This window comes from Staurois parvus, unplaced genomic scaffold, assembly GCF_062004578.1.
Source record: "Staurois parvus isolate SC_StPar_1 unplaced genomic scaffold, SC_StPar_1.0 ptg000198l, whole genome shotgun sequence".
NCBI classification, from domain to species: Eukaryota; Metazoa; Chordata; class Amphibia; order Anura; family Ranidae; genus Staurois; species Staurois parvus.
This window is the reverse complement of record NW_028317994.1, coordinates 14,566,446-14,591,779: the sequence shown is the minus strand read 5'-3', so window position 1 is coordinate 14,591,779 and position 25,334 is coordinate 14,566,446. Positions and strand designations below refer to the sequence as shown.

At 40.2% G+C, this 25,334-nt stretch overlaps 1 protein-coding gene across 1 annotated transcript in view; it reads left to right on the top strand.

Moving 5' to 3' along the window:
- The window catches only part of KDM4C (lysine demethylase 4C), a 543,890-nt gene that overhangs the window by 471,124 nt on the left and 47,432 nt on the right, over window positions 1-25,334 (top strand). Inside the window, exons 18-19 of the mRNA XM_089678131.1 lie at window positions 5,445-5,630; window positions 12,504-12,674. Of these exons, the coding sequence (XP_089534257.1) occupies window positions 5,445-5,630; window positions 12,504-12,674 (357 nt within the window). The remainder of the gene's footprint in view (window positions 1-5,444; window positions 5,631-12,503; window positions 12,675-25,334) is intronic.

Genomic DNA, 25,334 nt, shown 5'->3' with positions numbered 1-25,334 from the left:
AGGGTAACTCCACTTTTCAGAAGTCTGCAAGACCCTGACAGATTTGCCCTGTCATGGTGTATGTCTCTTCAGTGCTACCTTGGATGGCATCCACAAGAACCTTCCAGCCAGTTTCTCCTCTGGCTCTTCGGGGGAGGGTTCTAGGACCCTGTGAGTGGTGCAAAGGCTTCTGGCCTTATGAGGCCTCAAATCCAGCTGCTAGTGTTTCTCGGCATGTAGGCCCACCCCCATATGTTTCCAGGGGGGAGAAGTCAGAGTTGCTGGTTTGCAGGCTATAGCCTTCCCTCTATTCCTGCAGAGTGGGTCCACAATTGGCTCATTTCCATTTGCAACATAGACATTCGTTCTTGTATACCAGGGCAAATTTTTCTATCCAACCTTTGTTCCCCTAGTCCCATCTGTAGGCTTGGTACGAGATGGGGCAGATTTTACTCTCAAAGGTGGGATTGAGCCAGTTGTGTAGCCGGAGGATTTCAAGGAGCTGTCCTCCAATCCCATCCTGTACAGCATGTGCGGGTGTGGAAGTTGCAGATGGAAAACATCCGTTTGATGATGGCCTCTCATCATCCGGGTGATTTCCTGGCCTTTTTAGATGTCAAGGATGTGTACTGCTTGGTCCTGTCTCTGTTGGGCATCAACTCTTCTTGTGCCTTTGAGGTCAAGGATGCACATTATCACATTGTGCTATTTCCATTTGGCTCTGCACCTCTAGAAGTTTTCTGAGGTGTTGGCCTGATCCTGGCGTTCATGAGACAATGGAGGCTTGTTGTGCTTGGATACCTACTCCTGTGTGCGGATGGACAGTGGAGATCTTGATGCCCTTTCAGCAGGTCTTCAGATAGGTCCTGGCTGCCCACCAATGTCCTGGAGCTGCAAGCTCCCAGCCAGGCCACACTTGGACATGTCATTCTTTGGTGGTTGGAACTGCTAGGACCGGTGCTCTCCATGGCGTATACCCCAGCTGTCAAGAGCTGTCCGGCAGATGCCTCAATCTTCAGATGCTGGATCAAGGGACTGGTCCCTACCATCCACCGTGTTCCGTCAGATCTATCTGCGCTGGGGGACCTTGGACATAGCCCTTCTGGCGACTATTTTTCTCAGGATGGTACCAAAGGTCATGGTGAGAGCCTGGGATCCCTGGTGAATGCATCATCTCCTTGTTTCTTTTTTCCTCCACTTTAGCTTATCCCTCATCTGCTACACAGGATAAAGACAGAGGCAATGCTAGTCCTCCTGGTGGCTACAGACTGACCTCGTTGACCACGATGTATCAATATGGCAAGGTTGCTGCTGTCTCCTCCTGATGGCTGCTACTGCGCAAGGACCACCTTCTGAAACACCAATCTACCTCCCTGTTCTGCTTCTCATCTAATGCAAGGCTTTGGGTGTCCATCCATGGTCCTCCTCAGTGGCTTGGATTTTTTACTTTCTTCAACAAGGCGTTGCTCAAAAACTTGCCTTGGTTCCCACTCAGGGCCAGGTTTTTGCCTTGGCAATTTTCTTCAACATACCCTTGGTCATGTACTCTTTGATTTGTATCTATGTTCATGAGGTTTGCCTTGTGGTGCCCCCTGTGCATTCCTCATTGCTACCATGGAACTTTAACTTGATTCTTTCGGTCCTCCAAAAGCCTCTGTTTGGGGGTGGTAGTGCTCTTTCTCTCTTTAGGCCTTCTCCAAAAAGTCGCCTTCTTGATTGCCAGCCTTTCTGCTTGGTGGGTATAGGATCTGGCAGCCTTATCCTGTAAGTATTCCTGTTAGTTTTGCACAGGCATTAGGTGGATCTCTGTCCATGCCCCCCCCTTCCTCTGGAGATGGTTTTGGATTTCTATCTTACTGTAGGCATTGTTCTGCCTTCCCTCTGTCCACGACCTCTGCACCCTAAGGATCTTGCCCTGCACTTCCTGGATGTGGTCCAGGTGCTTTGTGCCTGTTTGTCTGCTATGGTCTCCTTCCGGGGGTTGGTTTTCTCTTTGTTTTTTGCGTCTTCTGCCACTTGTTCCCATTGGGCTCCGCGGAAGATTGATCAGGTGCCCGTCCTTTAGTGTTGGGTCCATCCCATCTCATTGCGGCACACCCCATTGGGCGATAGTTCCTCATGGTAGTTCAGGTGTCCCTCTACCTTTACAGCTTCTTACAGGTTGAAATATTTGTGACTTCAGATGCTTGTTTTACAGGCCACTGTCTATGTTCCTCTGTTCCCTCTTGGGAAGGGGTGGTTTGTGGCATGGCTTACATGCTGGTTGTGATGTTCAAGGTTTTAGTTTGCCCATCCCTCATTGAGGCACTGCTTTGGGACGTCCCTATGGTCAAAGAATTACAGAGCTGTAACCGTCAATGAAAGTAGGAGAAAACGGGATTTTTTTCTTACCGTAAAATCCTTTTCTCTGAGTTCATTCACGGACATAGCACCCTCCTCTCTTCTTGAGATTTTTTCTTCTTACGCTGCTTTGTGACTAACTGGCTTGCTTATAGCCGAAAGAGGGTTTATGCCGGCCCATAGGTGGTGCTGTGTTTTTGTTCTGCCTAGTGTTCTACTTCTGTAGGCGGCGCTATAACCATATGGTCAAAGAATAGAAGAGTTGTGTTTGTCAAATGAACTCTGAGAAAGGGATGTTATGGTGAGTAACAAAAATCCTGTGTTTTGTTTTTTTTTAAGATAACAAACATGTTATACGCATCCTCCACTTCTCGGGTCCCCTATTGGGGCTCTCAGCACCTCCTTTTCTTCATACACCACCTTAGGAAACTTCTGCGGGTTCGCTTGTGAGCCAGACTGTGTGCATCTGTAGACACACAACGCACAGCTCACCCTACCCCCTGCTTCCTCCTCACCCGATTTGATTGACAGCATCCGGAGCCAAAGGCTTTTGCTGCCTCTGTGCCTGTGTGAAGAAGGAAAGAGAGCAGCACTGGCTGCAGATGGGCACAGCGCTGGATAAATATAGGACTCAGATAAATATATAGGGTTTTTACCTTAATGCAGGGAATACATTAAGGTAAACAATGTCTTGCCTTTAGAACAACCTTAATTTATAGCATGTAAGATCATTATTAGCATACATTTATACTTAAACTGTAGATTAATAATCCCAGGACCTCTATCTTGTGATATACAGTAGTAAACATAGAGCATATAACAAGAAACTAAGAGTTTAGATGAAGGTAGAATACAGAGAAAGTGGTGCAGTAAATCATACTTTTCTGCAAACAAATGCTTAAAAGTCTGTTTTCCACTGGAATGCGCCTACACACTGCACTGACACACAGAGTGTAGCTCACCCTCCACTGCTCCCCCCTCATTGGCTGTGATTGACAGCAGCAAGAGCCAATGACTTCCACTGCTGTCTTTCTGTCCAATGAGGAGAGAGAGTAGGGAGAGCCACTGCTCTCGTGCACGTCTCTGCTCTGGGTCGAGATCGGACTCAGGAAAATATAAGGGGAAACTGGGGGAGGAGCAGCACAGTAAGAATGCATTAAAGTAAAAAACCTTCAAGCTTTAGAACCACTTTCAAGCTTATCCCCAGGCAGATAAAGGAGGCACAAAATATTGGAACTATGTATTCAGTGATATGTTATTAAACTAATTATTTTGAATGCAGAGTAAGTGCCTATATTTTTTTCTTGGTATAAGTCTTTAGCAGTTCCTGTACAGAATGTAAGAGAGAACAGCAGAACAAGGAGGATGACAGTAGGAGAGAGCAGAGTGACAGAGAAATACCTTTCCACCCTGCTGCTTCTCTTTTCACTTTATAGGCATTACTTAACTTTAGCAGAGAAAAAAAAAACGGTCTCATCCTGGTAGACAGGCATTTGTTGTATGGCAAGGATGTGTATATGTTAGAAACGGATAGAATTAAATGCAAATACGTTGTAAAGGTAAAATGACACTCATATATGTAGTTCAGCTTGTGTATTCAACTGTTTTGCCTCTGAAATACACATTTATTACCAAAGTCTTAAATATTGCTCAACAAATACAACATTAAAGAGAATAAAAATATATGAAGATGCTGCCTCTCATAACAGTTTGCCAGCCAAAACTGTAAATTACAAAAAAGATACTTTTTTTTTAACCGTGTTGTTTTAAACAGCGCTGCCCCAAGTATGAAAAGAAATGCCATCAAATTGTAAGGCTTAGCCGTAAATCCATGAACATATACCCCTAAAGACTTGGCAGCGTTTGGCTTGACAGGCAGATAATAAGGATTTTGTTATTGCATGTGCATACAAATGCTCATTTGCCTTTCTCCAATAATAAAGTTACAAAAGATATTGCTGAAAATTGTTGAAATGTAAATAAAGGCTTATTTCTAAAACATTTTAGTAGTAACTAGGTGCTACATATATGAATATATCATAAAATAGTGCAGCGCTGAAAATAATGACAATATGACAGAAAAATAGTCCACTAAAAGTCTTAGTCATATAAACGCATCCAGTGTCAGATGTGGATTCAGAATTGGTGATCCGTGTGGAAATGGCTGGAAAACGCACTCACCAGAAGTAAGACACATAAACGCAGTGTGCATATAAAGCTTATGGATCTTCAATCCAGAGGGAAGTAAAGCTGATCCGGTTACAGGAATGGTGGATCCCTCCTCCGTAGATGCAGCAACAGATCTTCCTTAACACGATTAGATGTAGAATTCCAAGACCCCGGTTCTGCAAGCAAAAGCTCCTCAAGGGAGTTTTAGGGAAGGACACCCATAGTGAAGTAGGTAATAAAAGGCAGCTTTATTCACAATAATGATATCCAATTCAAAGCAGGCAGGTATCATACAGATGTGTCAGCAAGACAACTAACCCTGGCACTTTGAATAGTGGCCGCCGGGCCTCCACGTGGCACCGGCGGCGTAGCGTCTCGACGTCCAGGCTCCTCCTTACGCGTTACGTGCGCACGCACATCTTCAGAGGTTTTATTACCTACTTCACTATGGGTGTCCTTCCCTAAAACTCCCTTGAGGAGCTTTTGCTTGCAGAACCGGGGTCTTGGAATTCTACATCTAATCGTGTTAAGGAAGATCTGTTGCTGCATCTACGGAGGAGGGATCCACCATTCCTGTAACCGGATCAGCTTTACTTCCCTCTGGATTGAAGATCCATAAGCTTTATATGCACACTGCGTTTATGTGTCTTACTTCTGGTGAGTGCGTTTTCCAGCCATTTCCACACGGATCACCAATTCTGAATCCACATCTGACACTGGATGCGTTTATATGACTAAGACTTTTAGTGGACTATTTTTCTGTCATATTGTCATTATTTTCAGCGCTGCACTATTTTATGTTATTGCTTTTAAGTTTTATTGGTTGCTTAGAGTGCCTAGCCGCTTTCAGGATTAGCGCTCACTGCTGTTTCTTCTTATATATGAATATATAGTTGATATATTTAGGCGTACAGTAACTGCTTTGCTTCAACTAATCTTATTACTCTCTCCCACAGAAATGTGTTTTCTGCAGGCAAAGGGTTAAGAATGCTCAAGGAGCTTGCATCCAGTGCTCATATGGTCGCTGTCCCACATCCTTCCACGTCACCTGCGCCCATGCTGCGGGGGTAGTGATGGAACCCGATGACTGGCCCTTTGTAGTGTACATCACATGCTTCAGGCACATGATCAATCAAAACATGGTGAGAACTTCTTTTATGAACACATTTCATTATCATGATTTGAAACCTTCTAGAGCATAGCATGGCCACAGCTATGCCTAATGACGTGTGCTCTTCTAAATCTGTCACTTATATCAGGCAAGCTTGTGGCAGATCTTAGATCATAAGATGTTTTAAAATCATCCCAATTTAAGTTACTGATGTTATACTGAAAGTATTTTGCCTACATAGATTGAAGTGGGAAATGTATAATTTATACCAACCAAAAATCACATAGGAGCACATTGGTCATTCTGGTTGTGAGACATGACCACTATGCTTAAAGGCACATTGTATTCTGGTAACTATATGTAGGTAATTTCTGTATCAATAGTATTCAGCTAATAAATTCCTTTTTTTAATTTCTTATGACTTTATTATGTTTCTCCCCATTTACATGCAGATTAAGCTGTCCAGCAATGATTACAGCATTTGGGTCAAATTGTTATCTGGACAGAGTGTTTGCCTTTTATTCCTATTGTTTAAAACTTTTTTTCTCCCAAAAGAGAAAAAAAAACCTGTTGGTGTAACTGCTTAAGGGTGTTAGCTGAAATTAGACTTGAGTTTGTCACCTTAAAACTACCCTGTTCCCAGGCTAACTAGGCTGCAGTGATTTTACTGCAGAATGAATAATGCGGACACCCTGTTAAAGGTAGTTGAAAACCAACTGATCAAGTGTCAGGATCAACAGGTAGTTAAAACTATATTATGGGTGGGGGGGAAATGGAAAAAACAAAAACTGATGTGTTAATGCAAATGACAGAGTGCATCATATTTTAATTTTTTTTATTATGCCCATAGTTCTTTAGTGCTTCAGTGTTTGAAGTTTCAAATGTGTAATTTTTAATGGGCTAATTGTTTGATCAAGCTTTTTAAAATGGCGTGCCTTTTTAAATAGTACCATCATTATATAGCCTTGATTTTTCATCATAGTGCTGTAACCAGTACTATGCCTTGCCATTGATTACTGTTCATCACACGCTTAGTTTCCTTCCAGTCAACAACCCTGTGATGAGCAGCAAAGAGTAACTTGGTTTAATTACTGAGAGGTTCAGTAATGAGCTTTGCTGCGCCAGTTGTTATGGAAAGTCTGTGATAATTCCTTTGCAAAGCTGCTGTGAAAAAAAATATATGTAAATTAAAAATAAATACTTAAAGGGTTCTCTGCTTTCAGTGAAATAATGGAAATCCCCTTTAGAGGGAGAGGCACATACAGTTGACCAAAGCAAGGAAACTGGTAAAGTTTAGGAAATTGTTTCCAATGAATGGGAAACTCAGGGCCAGTAAAGAGGCTAAAGACTGTTAGTTCATTTGAGTCCAAGGGGACTTCTACCACTAGTTATTATCCTCCCATTGTAAGGGTGTTCTATATGTTTACTGTTTGTGGAAAGCTCTGATGGAGTGGGAATCTCAGATTGTTTCTAGTAAGAAAAGTAGAGACAGTAATCACAATATTATTATTGGGTAAATTATTTTCACCAGTTAAAGTGGAAGTAAAGGCAAATCTTAACGAACTCTAAACCTACTCTCAGCCACATTCTAAGCCTAATCTATCTACTCTGTAAAGAAAATATCACTATACATGCCTGTTCTGCAGCTGCTCCGGTCCAGTCCCAGTCTGAGCTGTCAGTGGCAGTTTCAGTGTGTAAGAGTGTGCAGTAGAGTCAGCCGACAACGGACGCCCCATAGGAACTCTGTGGGTGACGTCCCTTCCCAGGCATTTCCCAGCCTTTGTCAGCTGTCTCCAGCACACAGAGGATACCGCTGGAGACTGGCTGCCTGACCTTATATGTTTTGCTTTCAGGTGAGATTGTGCTGTGTATACACGAAGGTGTATCTAAATTTTGAATGGCCTTGGAAAAATATGTGACATGTGTATCCCCAAACCTCATAAAATATATTTGTAAAGGGACTTTTTTTTTAATTTTACTGTACATAAGCTTTCAGATTTGGAAGTCAAATGCGGTTCTTAATGTGGAGATTTTGGTTTCGAAAAAAAAAAAAAATTAAAGAAGAACTAATTACTGCTGGTGGATATAGCCGTCATAAGTGATTGAACAAAAAAAAAATGACAGGCTAGTTCTGAAGTCAATTGATAGCCTGCCCATACATGGATTAAAATTGGCTGGTTTATGCTGAAACGGATGAATTTCAGTCCGTCTATGGATGTCTTAAAGCTTCTATCAGCCTTCCTCTCCAGCTAAGCCAGAACATACAATCAAGGTTGGAAATGCACACATTTTAATTACAGAATGTGACCATGTTTTGAGACATGGAAACGGTAAGTGAGACACAGAGTATGTAACAGGGATCTGCAGACTAGTAATAATCAGAGATTTTGATGATGACCTAAATATACACTATATTGCCAAAAGTATTGGGACGCCTGCCTTTACACGCACATGAACTTGAACGGCATCCCAGTCTTAATCCATAGGGTTCAATATTGAGTTGGCCCACCCTTTACAGCTATAATCGCTTCAATTCTTCTGGGAAGGCCATCCACAAGGTTTAGGAGTGTGTCTATGGGAATGTTTGAGCATTCTTCCTGAAGTGCATTTGTGAGGTCAAGCACTGATGTCGGATGAGAAGGCCTGGCTCACAGTCTGCACTCTAATTTATCCCAAAGGTGTTATGTCGGGTTGAGGTCAGGACTCTGAGCAGGCCAGTCAAATTCCTCCACCCAAAACTCGCTCATCCATGTCTTTATGGACCTTGCTTTGTGCACTGGTGCGCAGTCATGTTGATAGGGAAGGGGCAATTAAGAGTTCCCTTCACTGGAACTAAGGGGCCAAGCCCATACCCTAAAAAACACCCCACACCATAATCCCCTCTCAACCAATCTTTATACTTGGTGAAAGGATCATTTCCTGTCTGTAGCCCAAACTGTCTTCAAATATTTTCCCCACCAGGCCTGGGAGAAATAAAGCTCCAGACACCGAAGTGTGCAAGCTAAATCTCTGAAAATGTAATGCATGACAAGAACTATTATACAGATCTCAGTAGGCGTTGCTTAATCTTAGGATGACCAATGAAACATTCCACTTTTATCAGTATAGTTACGTGAAGAACAAAAACTCCAAATAGCTGAGGGATACCATATAAGGTAGTTCCGTTTACAGTGAAATGAAACTAATCTCAGAAAATGAGAGAAAAGTTACAAGTGAAACTCAAAATCAAATCTGTTCACACATCTAGAAATGGAGGCATTATACAAAATAGGTGACAGTTAAATGAGACATATTTCCTTACACTTGGCACAATGCAGTCAGGCAAGTACTGTTCTGGTAACCGCCAAACCCAGACAAGTCCATTATATTGCCAAGCGTGATTTGTCACTCCAGAGAATACGTCTGCACTGCTCTAGAGTCCAATAGTGGCGTGCTTTACACCACTACATCCGACGCTTTGCATTGCACTTGGTGATGTAATGCTTGGATGCAGCTGCTTGGCCATGGAAACCCATTCCATGAAGTTCTCTACATACTGTTGTGCTAATCTGAAGGCCACACGAAGTTTGGAGGTCTTTAGCTATTGATTCTGCAGACAGTTAACGACTGCTACGCACTGTTACTTTAGCATGTGCTGACCCCAATCCATCATTTTACGTGGCCTACCACTTGGTGGCTGACTCGCTGTTGTTCCCAGTTGCTTCCACTTTGTTATAATACCACGAACAGTTGACTGTGGAATATTTGATAGCAAGGAAATTTCACGGATGGACTTCTTGCACAGGTGGCAACCTATCACGGTACCACTCTTGAATTCACTGAGCTCCTGAGAGCGACCCATTCTTTCACAAATGTTTGTAGAAGCAGTCTGCATGCCTTGGTGCTTGATTTCATACACCTGTGGCCATGGAGATGATTGGAACACCTGAGTCCAATGATTTGGAGGGGTGTCCCAATACCTTTGGCAGTATAGTGTATGTTATATCCCTTGATATGTTAGGGCCATTAATATGGATCATAATTGGAGGGAGTGGATGAAGTTCACTCCCTACACTGAGGCAGAATGACAAAAGAGTAAGGAAGAAAGAAGAAAGGAAAAGAAGATATAAATGAGAAAAGAGGGTTTTTTTCCTGTCTGTGTCCGTTAGGGAAATCTATTATTTAGGGTATACATATACATTAACACAAATGACTCTATAGCATACTTATCAAGCAATTGAATTACTGACCCTAAAATGCAATGCTCCGAACGTTCTTGGTCCCAAAAAACAATAATCCATTAAACTGCAGCTGTGTAATGTGAGTATACTGTGGACAAATAAGGAGTGGAAGTAAAATATAAGCCCCTTGGACATGCTGAGAAGTTTCCTTTTGTGTTTCTTGTAGTTAAAACCTAGTATGTTTACAAAAAAAGCAGATACATTATCCAGTTATTAGTATAGTGAGTTGGTTGTTTTAATCATATAAATGTCAGCATAGTATGTTTAAAAGTCTTTTTTTTTTCCTTTTTAGCTCCCAGTATTTTCATGTGTTGTACGTTTTACCGTGTTTTTGAAATATTTGTGGGAAATTATTTGATGCCTTTTGTGTATACTGTGTGAGTCTGAGTCTGACCCTTCTTTTGTATCAGCAGGGCATAGTTACCATCTCCTAATCAAAAGTGACATTTTAAACTTCTCCACCATACTTTCTTGACAGGAGTATTTTTTGCTCAGGCCTATGAGTAAATTAAAAAGTGTTTCTGTCAGTATGTCATCTTGCACATATCCAGTTCTAAAGTAATGTAGGAAATAATGATCCATTTCTGCAGCTTGACTTAGCCACTTTACTTGCACTTAAAGTCTAATAGATGGCATGGTTTGCATGGTTTTGTATTTAAAAATTCTGCTATGCTGGAAAAGGTTACGTGCTTACATTTTATTGCATACATAACACCAACTAATAGTTGAATAAAAGGTCCTGTCTTTCTTTATTTCTAGTTAAAGCTGTTCATAATATGCAATATATATTATATGTTGAAGGGATTATTTTAGCAGTACAAAAACATAAGGTTCCTTATACTAATGAACTGTATATTTCAATATTCATTACAGAAGACACATAGGGCTAACTTGCCAGTTTTATAGACATTCATTTTTTGCAGTTCTAAAAAGTTGTAATTATTCTGTTTTGCTGCTGACTTTTGCTTTATTTTAACAATGAATAGGTAATTCACCATTCAGTCTTTATAAAAAGTTGTGTCATTTTGTTTTGCTACTAACGTTTGCATTACTTTAACAAGAAATAGATAATTTAGCATTCATTTTTAGACTGTTTTTATTTAATTTAGAAAGACTTGTTTGCTGAAAATGTTTGTTTTAGTTGATAAATTCTAAGTATTGAAAACTGACCCACATATTTATGTTAGCAAAAATACAAAACCTATTTTGCGCTTAGTGTGAAAAAGTGCACAAAGAGCAGCACGCACTAACCATCAGAATATTGGACTTCAGAATTTATTTATACACATATAATGAATGCTCATCCAAATAAAAGTCCACAAAAATCAAGTGAAAACATTAGTGATGTGCAAATCTTCTAAAAAGAAGTAAAGTCCAGGAACAAGTGAAAACATTCAACTATCCACCGACTCAGTAAATGTATTTTGTAGACGACCAAGACGCTCGTGCCCTTCCCCACAAATAAGGTTGGCCTCTTACCAGATATGAAAGATCCCCACCATAGAGATCAGCCAGGCATGTAATTAACAGACCTCCAGACATTCATCAATGGCAATAGCAGGACACCAACTTCCGGGTTCAGTGATTCCAAGGATCATCATGTCGGATCAGGCCGCATCTGGACTGCACTGCATCTGAAGGAGAATAGAGGCCACACATAGGGGTTGATTTACTAAGGGCAAATAGTCTGTGCACTACAATTGCAATTGCTCTAGTTCAGAAGGGAAGCTTTGATGATTTCTGTCATCCAATCATGCGCAGGTAGAAATGCTTTTTTTTCTTTTTTCTTTTCCTTGCATATGATTGGGTATTCTTTGCAAAGTGAAGCTTTACCTCATTCACTAAGCTCTGGAGCAACTGCTTTTGCAGTGCACAGTATATTTGCCTTTAGTAAATCAACCCCATAGTGTAAAACCGCCAATTTATTTAAACAATAGGTACTTACAGAGGTAAATTAAAATACAATATGTCACAGCGTGTACTGATGTCTCATCACTGCACGCACTGATGGCAGTAAATGCACTGACAGCACAAGTTAAGCCCCGCCCAACATGTTTTTCTCAAACAGCGTCATCAAGGGAACAGGAGCAAAAGATTTTCTGTTGCGGAACAGTGTCAAAGCTTCTGAAAAATTGCTAGGAAATGTCACTGATCCTTACAAGCATGGTCGCAAAAAGTAGCTGCTGAATTGATGTAAATTGTGATAATGTTCGTTTACATTCTACCCAGTCCCTGACATTGAATTGTCTTGCTCTCAATTGTTCTGATGTGGCAGGAAAGTGGCAAAAAGTGCAGGAACCATAAATGCTTGGGCAAATGTCAAACTCCATTTTTCATAAGCCATTTGAAACAAAATAAATTGTATTAAACCTATTTGAAAACTATCCCACATGTGTGGCTTGTGAGATCCAGTATAATGTGTATAGGTGTGATTGTAAAGGAGGCAGCTTTTCGACAAAAGATGTTTTTAGCATTTCACAGAAGTGTCATCTTGAGAAAGTGAGTTGTATTTTTCTCAGAGTTTTTTTTCTCACATGCTTGGTTTGCTATTCTGTACACATCACTCTTTCCTTTATTATACAGACATTTTTGTTTGGCTCTTTTTGTGAAAAGCACAGTGATGTGGAAGTCTTCTGCTTCCTAAAAGCTTTAATAAGTTTCTTGTCTTTATTTTTCTGTTTCAGAGGAGCAAAACAACAGTGAAGAAGCTGAGCATTGGACAGACTGTCATTGCAAAACACAGGAACACAAGATACTACAGTTGTAAGGTTGCTGAGATAACATCTCAGACATTCTTTGAAGTTGAGTTTGATGATGGATCTATTAGTAGAGATACATTCCCTGAAGATATAGTTGTAAGTATTTAAAGTATTATGAGAATTTTTCAATTTTTGAAGTTTGCTCTCTGGCTTAGTATCTCATGTTATAAATTCTCCCTATAATTTACGGATACAGTTATCTATTCCCGTTATCTATTCCTGTTGACCAAAATTACAAACTTTCGTAATGGAATTGTGAGTTCTCAGAGAACTGCAGGAAATCCTGACAGAATCTAAGTTTGGTGTCCGTTTAGCTAATTTCTTACTGAAAGTACAGTTGCAAGAAAAAGTATGTGAACCCCTTGGGATTACGTGGAGTTTTGCATGAATTGGGCATAAAATGTGCTCTGAACGTCATCTAACTCACAACAATAGAAGAACACAGTCTGCATTAGATGTTGCCATGGTTTAATTGCACATAACATGTAAACATTCACAGTGCAGGGAGGAAAAAGTATGTGAACCTTTGGACTTAATAACTGGTTGACCCTCCTTTGGCAGCAATAACCTCAACCAAACGTTTCCTGTAGTTGCAGATCAGACCTGCACAACGATCTGGAGTAATTTTGGACCACTCCTCTTCACAAAACTGTTTCAGTGTAGCAATGTTCTTGGGATGTCTGGTGTGAATCGCTCTCTTAAGGTCATGCCACAGCATTTCAATCAGGTTGAGGTCAGGACTCTGACTGGGTCACTCCAGAAGGCGTATTCTGTGCTGTTGCAGCCATTGTTTTGTTGAATGACTTGTATGCTTTGGGTCATTGTCCTGTTGCATCACCCATCCTCTGCGGAGCTTCAGTTGGCGGACAGATGGTCGTACGTTTTCCTGCAAAATGTCTTGATAAACTCTGAAATTCATTTTCCCATCAATGACAACAATCCATCCAGGCCCTGAGGCAGCAAAGCAGCCCCAAACCATGATGCTCCCTCCGCCATGTTTTACAGTGGGGATGAGGTTTTGATGTTGGTGTGCTGTGCCTTTTTTTTCTCCACACATAGTGTTGTGTGTTCTTCCCAAACAACTCAATCTTGGTTTCATCTGTCCACAGTATATTTTGCCAGTAGTGCTGTGGAACATCCAGGTGCTCTTTTGCAAACTTCAAACGTGCTGCAATATTCTTTTTGGACAGCAATGGCTTCCTCCGTGGTGTCCTCCCATGTACTCCATTCTTGTTTAATGGTTTCCTTATTGTAGATGTGTCAACAAAAATGTTAGCATGTGCCAGAGATTTCTGTAGGTCTTTAGCTGACACTCTGGGTTTCTTCTTTACCTCATGCAGCATTCTGCGCTGTGCTCTTGCAGTCATTTTTACAGGACGACCACGCCTAGGGAGAGTAGCAACAGTGCAAAACTTTCTCCATTTGTAGACCGTCTGTCTTACCGTGGACACATGAACATCAAGGCTTTTGGAGATACTTTTGTAACCCTTTCCAGCTTCATGCAAGTCAACAATTGATCGTAGGTCTTCTGAGAGCTCTTTTCTGTGAGGCATGGTTCACATCAGACAGTGCTTCTTGAAACCAGTAAACCCAAAACAGGTGTGTGTTTAAGGGCAAGACAGCTGTCAGCAACACATCTAATATCATCACACTGATTGGAGTCAAGGTTGGCTCACTCCTGGCTCCAATTAGCTCTGGGAGAAGTCATTAAGCTAGGGCCTCACATACTTTTTCCTCCCTGCACTGTGAATGTTTACATGTTGTGTGCAATTAAACCATGGCAACATCTAATGTTTGTGTAGTATTATGTTCAGCAGACTGTGTTCTTCTATTGTTGTGACTTAGATGACGTTCAGAGCACATTTTATGCCCAATTCATGCAAAACTCCACGTAATCCCAAGGGGTTCACGTACTTTTTCTTGCAACTGTACATCCTCCTTATTCACATAATCAGTTTTCAGCAGCACTTGTATTTGTCTGCAACTATTTTAAGGATGAAGCACATGAAGGGCAAAAGTAGATCCAAAATATCTGATGAGCACCTTGAGAATTCATTAAGAATTGCTACTACAGCCATCAAACCAGATATTGATGCTTTAGTTGATCAAAAACAGTGTCAAATATCACACTAGTTTTAAGTTGTCCTCCTATACTTTTATAATAATATTACAAAAAAAATAAGTTTTATTACTCAGATATGTGCATTATCTATATCCGTGATTGTTAATTTGTGGTCTGCCCGACTTTTTCTGCTCATCAGCTATCCTGATTAGTGTATTTTCTGTGTGGTCCAATACTATTCCACTTCTTCCAGTGTGGCCCAGGAAAGTCAAAAGTTTGGACACCCCTGCTCTAGAGAATAAAATAGTGGCAGTTCCAATTTTTTATGTCACACAATATTAGCACAACAGTTTTTGAGTCACAAATCTTAGTGCTTAGGGTCATTGTTGTGCTGGAAAATTCAAGTGCATCCCATGCACAGCTTTTGTGCAGCAGAATGCAAATTGTCTGCCAGTATTTTCTGATAACATGCTGCATTCATCTTGCCATCAATTTTCACAAGATTCTCCATGCCTTTAGAGTTCACACCCCCCCAAAACATCAGTGAGCCACCACCATGCTTCACAGTGGGGTTGGTATTTTTGATGCTATAGACTTTGTTGACTTCTCTCCAAACATAGCGCTTATAGTTGTGACTATAAAGCTCTATTTTGGTCTTGTCACTCCAGATTACAGTGTGTCAGACTTTGTGAGGCATGTCAGGGTGTTGTCAGGCTTATTGTAACCAGCCTTTTTTGTGGCATTGGTACAGTAAAGGCTTCTTTCTTGCAACTCCACCATGGAGCTCATATTTCATTATTGTCGTATTGTGCTCCTTGAAACAAATACACTGTCCTTTTCCAGAGCAGCCTGTATTTCTCCTGAGGTTACCTGTGGGCTTTTCTTTGTATTTCCAACAATTATTCCGACAGTTGTTTCTGCAGACTTGCTTGGTCTTCCTGACCTTAGTTTGGTATCAAGCTATCCCGAATTTTCCTCTTCTTAAAAAGTGAATAGTACTGACTGGCATATTCAAGGCTTTGGATATATTTTTATATCCTTTTCCATTTTTATAAAGTTCCATTACCTGGTTACACAGGTCTTTGGACAGTTCTTTTCTGCTCTCTATGGCTCAGAATCTAGCCTGCTCAGTGAATTCATGTGAGAGCTAACAAAAATATTACTATTTATACACACACTAATTGCAAATTACAAAGCCACAGATGTGGGAAATTAACCTTTAATTGCCATTTTAACCTGTGTGTGCTGTAACGATTGTGCGCAATAGGGACATGAAAACTGTAGGAGACAACCATCTTGTTAAGGTCTTAGCCATTTTGTTTTTCATGAGCAATGATCTTCCTCCCCTCCCTCCTCCTGAAAACTGTGGAATTTGTAGCTGTAAGTTTTAACGAACTTCAAAAGAGCCTCTTATCTTAACCAAAACACAATAGATGCAGCGTCCAGACATGGTCAGAGTTGTAAACGGCTGATTAGTTTTGGCAGGATGTGTGTTTCCATGAACCATGGAAAACTCTTTCCTCTGCTCTATCAAAAAGCAATAATAACCCAGCCAAGCCACCACACACGACATGTAAGGCCATTTAAGCTCTAGGAATGCAGAGGGTGCCATAAAACGTCTATTCCACAACCTAACAATTCCACATACAATTCATATAATTCAACAGGAACAGGGCACATTAATATTAGATATATTTTTGAATGGGGAATATCATACCGAATAAATGAAGGTCATACATGACTCCCCTAGCACATATGAAAGGAGAGAAAGCAATCGCCTCCCTCCTGCATGCCAAAGGTACGCTGTGTTTTGGTATCCCTGGATACAAAATATGATTCTGAATAATATTCTGCCATTTTCTAGAATACCACCTGCACATATAGGAAGTTATTAATATTAGTGTAAAACTGTATTTGGGAATAGGTCGTAAACATGTTGGCCTTCCAGCACCCATCCCTTAAACCGGATTATTGGTCAGTTGGTCTCTGTCCACACCCCCTTGATATCACAGAAAAGGAACTGGCAGGATCTAGTAAAAAAAGCTCTCATTTTACCATCAGCCAAGGAACACCCAAGAGCACCACGACAACATTTTTGCTTGTACAATTGGACTCTGATAAAATCAAGAACCTTACAAGTATTCTTCCTTCTTAACTCCTTTCTTTTATTTCTTTGTTGCTTTATTCTTTTTATTTGTAACATCCCTTTCTGTAATATTTTAATTGCACCATTTGACCTTTTCATTAATAAACCCTATTTTGAAAAGTGTTAAAATTATCTTTAAAGCTTTTATTGCAAACTAGAGAATCCCTGTCTCTTGAAGAGTGCTATATAATAATAATCCTATGAATATACCTGTCTGTGGTGACAGTGTGTGTTACAGAAGTTTATTATTCACATTGTTCTTGCTAACATTGTGAAGGGTTGATAGTCCCCAAAGCTATCTGGTGGCAGTTTGGAGTTTGAAGGGTTAGTTGTGTAATTAACCTAACCCAGTGACAATTGCTCTCAGGCTGCTGGCACCTAGATTGTGGCCCCACGAGCTGGAAAATCTTTGTGCAGGGTGCAGCCGAAGGTGGAATTATTATGCAAGTGATAGCGTGGTGTGAGATTGGCTGTTCTTTTGTCACGAGTTGGTGAGAAGGGCAGGAGTTGGGCACCGTATTAGTCACATATGCCACCGTGTGTCTGTACCAAGACCAAATATTCCAGGATATGTAAACCTTTGATCAGGGCCACTTGGGTGATTTCTGTTATTATGATTTAAAAAGGAATCAAACAACTATGTGAGAATAAATAGCTTCATATGATCACTATCCTTAAATAAAATACTTTTTTCTTTTTTTTTGCATGATCAGTCATATTTTCAATATCAATGCCAAAAGTTTACGATTTCTGCCAGGGTATGCAAACTTTGAGAACACCTGTATGTTTGGCACTCACCTAGGTACATAGTGCAAAGTAAGGATATAGCTGCTGGTTGCTATACAGGTCCAGGGCCATGGTCTATCTGCCGGTTGAACTTTGACCATGAAGACCCTTTAGAGGTATGCCCACGAGGAGGGCCACAATCTGAATTGGCCTTGCCCCTGGCATCCACTATCTACCCAGCTGAGAGGACCACGAGGTTGTTGTAAATTTATGGCTTTAGCCCTTAAATCAATAGTGCCCAGTCTGCTGGTTAGGTCCAACCAGAAATGGTGGCTATGATTCTCCCTGTTGCAGATAGCACCAGGCTGGTATTTTTTCTAACTTTTCAGCATGTGGGTTGAATGAAAAAAAGAGAAGAAATTTCTGCCAGAAAAAGTGTGTAGTATGCCCACCATTAGAATATACTGCCCTGCATCCACCCACTTCTAATGGTGGGCACACATTAGGTCACACTTTGCCAGATTGAACAAATGTCTAAATAGTGGCACGCTTGAATAAAAATTGTCCACGTATAAGTGGTACCCCATATGGAAAAAGGATGACACCAAGTCCCAAACTATCTTGCCACTGCTCCCCATGTAGTCTGGGCATCCGGGGGGCTCCACGTGACTATCTTTTCCCTCGTAAATCCGAAACTTATAAGTATAGCCTGTTGCCCTCTCACAGGTCTTCTACATCTTGACCCCATATCTGTCACGTTTGCTGGGGAGAAATTGTTTGAATGCAAGGCGGCCAGAAAAATTAATGAGGGACTCATCAGTGCAGATGTTTTGCTGGGGAGTATAGACATCTGCAAATTTTTGGCTAAGGTGATTTGCGAGGGGCTGAATTTTGTGGAGCCAGTCAAATTCAGGGTTACCCCGAGGATGACAGAGTGTGTTGTTGAAATGCATAAAACACATTATATTCTCATATCTATGCCTGGCCATGGCAGCAGAGAACACGGCATTTGATGAATTGGGTCTGCGGACCAATGCAACTGGAATTCATTTCTTTTAGTAATGCCCATGTTGATGGTTAGGCCCCCAAAAAATGTAAATTAGAAAACCGTAGTTTCCATGCGACTGGTCTGGCAAGGTTTGAATTTTGGTTGGCGGTGATAAAATGTTGTGCATATACATTTTTTTGATCCACAATCAATGCATACAGATATTCTGTGAAAAACAGCTCCAAAAATCAAGGGGAGTAGTTAAATTTGCTATTTCCACCTGAATTCCAGGTTGGGCAGTGAATGGGGGAAGTACGGGTGCTGCAGAATTTGTGGGCTGCCAATCGGGATTTGCAAGCACATCCGTAAGGATACTAGGAGCTCTATGGCCCTGTGTACGAATTCTTGGTGGCTGCAGGATAATACTTGTGCTCGCCACCACACCGGCTTGTACTGAACTTATGGGACTCGCCACGTCACCAAATCATACTGCAGTGCTGGTATTATTATTATTATACAGGATTTATATAGCGCCAACAGTTTGCTCAGCGCTTTACAATATAACGGGAGACAATACAGAACAATACAGTTCAATACAAGAGGGTTAGGAGGGCCTGATCCTGGAAGCTTACAATCTAAGTGATATATGAAAGACCAAGATGTACTAGACCGCTGGTGCTTGCCAGTTCACCAAGAGGTAGCACGGCACTAGTACTGGCATTCTGCTGCATATGAGAGTCATCAAAATTTACTGACAAGTGCTAACAGAGATCAGGCCTGATTCTGCGAACAGTGTGGTTTTGTGTGCAATGTATCAAGTGACAGGGATCTACTGACACTGCACTTGCTGGGGAGAAGGGGGGGGTAAGCGTAGGGGCTAAACGCAGGTGCCGGCTGATCCTGCTAATGCTGCGTTTTTGGGGACGCTGTATTAATGTGAACGCTGGTATAGTGCTGACCTGATCAAAGATATTGATCCGTTCAGACGCTATACTAGCAATGGAGGATTATTGTGCATGATCGTGTTCCTGGCAATCAAGGGGTTAAATGTGTTGACTGGTGTACTGACGGGCAATCTGACGCTATCTGGGAGGGGTGTGAAAGCCATGGGAGCGCAAATCATGTGTGTGTGTGTATGTATATATATATATATATATATATATATATATATATATATATATATATGCAGTGGGGATCGAAAGTTTGGGCACCCCAGCTAAAAATTTGTATTAATGTGCATAAAGAAGCCAAGGAAAGATGGAAAAGGCATCAAATTACAGATTAGACATTCTTATAATATGTCAACAAAAGTTAGATTTTATTTCCATCATTTACACTTTCAAAATAACAGAAAACAAAAAAATGGCGTCTGCAAAAGTTTGGGCACCCTGCAGAATTTATAGCATGCACTGCCCCCTTTGCCAAGCTGAGACCTGCCAGTGTCATGGATTGTTCTCAATCATCGTCTGGGAAGACCAGGTGATGTCAATCTCAAAGGTTTTAAATGCCCAGACTCATCTGACCTTGCCCCAACAATCAGCACCATGGGTTCTTCTAAGCAGTTGTCTAGAAAACTGAAACTGAAAATAGTTGACGCTCACAAAGCTGGAAAAGGCTATAAGATGATAGCAAAGCGTTTTCAGATGTCAATATCCTCTGTTCGGAATGTAATTAAGAAATGGCAGTCATCAGGAACAGTGGAAGTTAAAGCAAGATCTGGAAGACCAAGAAAAATATCAGACAGAACAGCTGGCAGGATTGTGAGAAAAACAATTCAAAACCCACGTTTGACTGCACGATCCCTCCAGAAAGATCTGGCAGACACTGGAGTTGTGGTACACTATTCCACTATAAAGAGATACTTGTACAAATATGGTCTTCATGGAAGAGTCATCAGAAGAAAACCTCTTCTATGTCCTCACCACAAAAATCATCGTTTGAACTTTGCAAATGAACATATAGACAAGCCTGATGCATTTTGGAAACAAGTTCTGTGGACCGATGAGGTTAAAATTGAACTTTTTGGCCGGAATGAGCAAAGGTACGTTTGGAGAAGAAGGGGCACAGAATTTAATGAAAAGTACCTCTGTCCAACTTTTAAGCATGGGGTTGGATCAATCATGCTTTGGGGTTGTGTTGCAGTCAGTGGCACAGGGAACATCTCACGAGTAGAAGGAAAAATGGATTCAATAAAATGTCAGCAAATTTTGGATGGTAACTTGATGCCATCTGTGAAAAAGCTGAAGTTAAAGAGAGGATGGCTTCTACAAATGGATAATGATCCTAAACACACCTCAAAATCCATGGGGGATTACATCAAGAGGCGTAAACTGAAGGTTGTGCCATGGCCTTCACAATCTCCTGACCTCAACATAATTGAAAATCTATGGATAGACCTTAAAAGAGCAGTGCGTGACAGACAGCCCAGAAATCTCAAAGAACTGGAAGACTTTTGTAAGGAAGAATGGGCAAAGATACCTCAAACAAGAATTGAAAGACTCTTGGCTGGCTACAAAAAGCGTTTACAAGCTGTGATACTTGCCAAAGGGGGCAGTACAAGATATTAACTCTGCAGGGTGCCCAAACTTTTGCAGACGCCATTTTTTTGTTTTCTGTTATTTTGAAAGTGTAAATGATGGAAATAAAATCTAACTTTTGTTGACATATTATAAGAATGTCTGATCTATAATTTGATGCCTTTTGGAGATTTTGCCATCTTTCCTTGGCTTCTTTATGCACATTAATACAACTTTTTAGCTGGGGTGCCCAAACTTTCGATCCCCACTGTATATATGTATATATATATATATATATATATATATATGATTTTGTGCACCCATGCCACCCTGTAGCAGTATTTCTGCTATAGGGTGGTCAGGAAGCGGTTACAGAAGCAGTTTGTGTTACGTCGCTGCGTTACTTTAACTGACTATTGCGCGGTCATGCAACACTGCACCCAAATTAAATTTACGTTCTTTTTTTCCCACAAATTAAGCTTGCTTTCGGTGGTATTTGATCTCCTGTGCGCTTCTTATTTTTTTGCGCTATAAAAAAAAGGCTGACAATTTTGAGGAAAAAAAACAATATTTTGGACTTTTTGCTATAAAACATGTCCAGTAAAAAAATTTAAAAATCAAATTTCGTCATAAATTTTGGCCAAAATGCATTCTGCGACGTCTTTGCTAAAAAAAAAAAAAAACCCAATACGTGTAAATTAATTGGTTTACGTGAAAGTTATAGCATTTACAAATGGCGCAAAATATACTGGGATTTTTAATTTTTTTTTATACTTACAATGGCGGCAATCAGTGACTTATGGCGGCTATCTGCGACTTATGGCAGGACTGCGGCAGACATTCTGACACTTACATCCCCAGTGCCATTAGTACAGTGTCAGTGTTTTGTTTTTTTGCACTGATCACTGTATTGGTGTCACTGGGGATGTAAGTGACCCCAAGTCAGTTCCCCCCCCCCCGTGTCAGAATGTCTGGCGACTGACACCCGTGGCGGCGATCGGTGGCGCAGGTAGGGCGGAGGCGCGCCTCACGCGCACCCCCTACCTGTTTTGCAAAATCACATTTTAAAACGTGGTTTTGTGCAGCCGTGCCAACCTGCCACCGTATTTCTACAGTGGCTGGTCGGCAAGTGGTTAAAGATAGAGGAGGATAAACAAAGATTTATAAGTAAACACATGGTAATGTAAATATGAAAGATGTAGAGATGAATTATAAGTGTTTAGCAAGGTGGTACATGACACCAAATATAGTACACAAACAAAACAGGGATAATTCACCTTTGTGTTGGCAGTGATGTGGTGGTTCATATTTGGTGGGAGTGTTATAAAATTCAGGAATATTGGGAGCAAATAATCCATCAGATACAGGAAATAACTAGAATAAAAATACCAAAGGACCGAAGGATATGCCTTTTACATGGAACAGAATTAACAGTTGAAACATATAAAAATTCTAGCTTATTGCATTATATTAACGCAGCAAAGAGTTTGATTCCTAAATTCTGGAGGGAACAAGAAACACCAAAGACAACGGATTGGATAAGAAAAGTAGATCAGATATATAAAATGGAGGAACCATACCATATAGATGAGGATAAAATAGAGTGTTTCTGCGAGAAATGGAAAAATGGGAAGAGTTCAAGAAGGTTAAGCTAATTGAAAGTATTTAGAAATAGGAGAAAACCCTGGGACCCCCAAAGATAGGGGAAGGATGCTGAGTGGAGGGTGGGTGTGAAAGGGGAGGGAAGGGGGGGTGGTGATCAGGTTAGGGTGGGGGGAAGGGGAAGTTTTGTATTTGTGATAATAGATTAATAAGAGACTTTGATTTTTATTGATGGAATATATGAAATCTAAAATCTAATAAAATATTAAAACAAAAAAAAAATTTTTTTTTTACCCTAACCTCTGCACAGGTTATTGAACTTAATAATAAAAACAAACAGTGCACAGTTTAATTTAAATTTCAAACAAAATAAAATCTATGTACAGGTCTTTCCTGGATGTATGCAAATACTGCATTTTTTTGTAACGAAAGATTCCTTTAATCAAGCCATGTAATCACTTGGAAAACATTTTGAGAGGTTTTAATGCAGTTGTTATACAGAATATAAAAACCTAAGACTACATTCTTTTCTAAGCTCAAGGGAATGTGTTACACATCATAAATATAATGTCTAATGCTGAATTAAAAAAAGATGCAGGCAATAGGAGATGTAAGTTAAGAATCTTCCAACATATGACTGACAGGCATTTACATCATTATCCAGTTTGAAACCACAATAATATGAGTGTCTGCATCATTGACTGAGATGAATAGATTGCATAAACTTCAACTAAAATATGGTATTCCCTGAGGTTTACAGCTGTAAGTTTCTGGATCCAACAATTGCCAACCTCCAGGTAAAGTGAGTTTTTCCATCTTCAAGTGTATGTGGAACATTGTCTTTGGAGCTTATTAGGATTGAAACAATGTCTAGAAATATGACAATGTTCTTTTTAATGAAGGATGAAAAAAATTTTAACTACCCAATGGACCTTTCATCTTTAACTCGGATGACAAAAACATGATATTAAAGTGTTGTACAAAAATGTAGAATATAATAATATCTTAGGTATGTATTGTTGGGAGATTTAGATTCATTTATTTTAAAAGATACAATATCTGCATTAAAACACTGCATATCTATGAATAAGTATGTAAAATCAATAATATAACCTTTCTAATTTTTGAAAAATACATTTTTAAAATGCACTGGTTCCTGCAGTTAGCCATAATGTGTCTTGGCCCCCTCTGGAGAACATTTCGTATTTTTTCAAAATTTTTAGCAAATGGCAAAACTGCATATTCCTGAAGTGAATAGAAAGAAGGCTAAACTCACATTTGAACATTTGTAAATTTATCTTAGACCAGTCAGTGTTGTGCTTTTCTAAATCACAAATCTTTATGAAGTGCACTGTCAGCAGACTCCCATTTGATTGCGTTCCAATTCAACATTGCCTCTTGCAAGGATAGCTGTATGTAAACCCAATGCCTAGCAGCTGAGAAGAGCTGCGTAAAGATGGCCAAAAGACAAGTGATGTTTGCCAGACGAGTTTGGTTACTGATATGCGTAGACGCTACCACACCTCTCCAAGTAACTGATCTTGGTCATATTTAATAACTTTGGATACCGTTTTCCTTGAGATTAGCTGGCAAATAATCTCTCTACCTTAAAATGAGCATCATTGGACCTTTAAAAAGAGTGTCACTCCACACAGTTTGTACTAAGTTACATTGTGTGTTCAAAAAAGATGTCTGTCGTCTTTAGGCTCTTGAAACCTCTTTTAATATTTAATATACTTTATTATATATTTGGCACTTAGCTGTGAGTGGCAATTTTTTATGCACAAAATGGATCTTTTTCCAACATGTGTATGTGGTAGATGCAGACATCATCTTGGGGAAAGATGGCATACATAAAAGGAAAAGTTGTAAGAATGGCTGTGTCACAGCTGCTAAAGTTCAAATTTTAAAAGAATATTGTTGTGCATCAACACATTTTGACTGATGTATGTATATGTAAATAAAGAAGTAGCAGTTATTTATTTTAATTACTTGCTTGTTCACTCTTCTGGTCTTTTATGTGTCTTCTTGACTTCAGTAATTAATTTGTGCTGAGTTTCCAAACAACATTCATGTTTGGTTGTTACAGCTTGTAGATTTCATGGGGGCACAGCGAAAGGTGGGACATTTACTCTTGGATTGCGTATCTATTGTACTTGTGCCCCTATCTGCTTACATTCTCTTGTTAAAAAAAACAAACAAAACACTGAACATGTAGACTGTATATACCAAAGCAGGCACAATACTTGAAACCTGTGCCTGTGAACAGCTTCAGCTCAGCATCTCTTGCCAAGTAGTATCAGGACATAGCACAAGCTGGCTTTGTTTTGCCTAAACACACTGCCAGTTTACAGTATACAGGTATACAAAATATGGTACTGCAGTGGAGTATAAACTAGTTAAGAGTACTTGTCCACACCTAAATGTCCACTGTTTCAGGGCAGGGGAAGGTCTGTGTGCCATGGTCATAGATAGCATTGCAAAAAAAAAAAGTTCAACATTAAGCCATTGAATACAGCTCATATGTACCATTAAAATACACGCTTTTTGCGTAAAACAGCTTGCAGTCATTAGCTGGTATTACATTATGTGCATTGCATATGTTTACAAAAAGCAGCCCTTCTGAATTTTTATTTTGAGAAGTTTAACCTTGAATGCATTTTTAATGCATTTTCATTTGCTCTAATTAGGAGCAGGTGAATAATTGGTGTGTAAA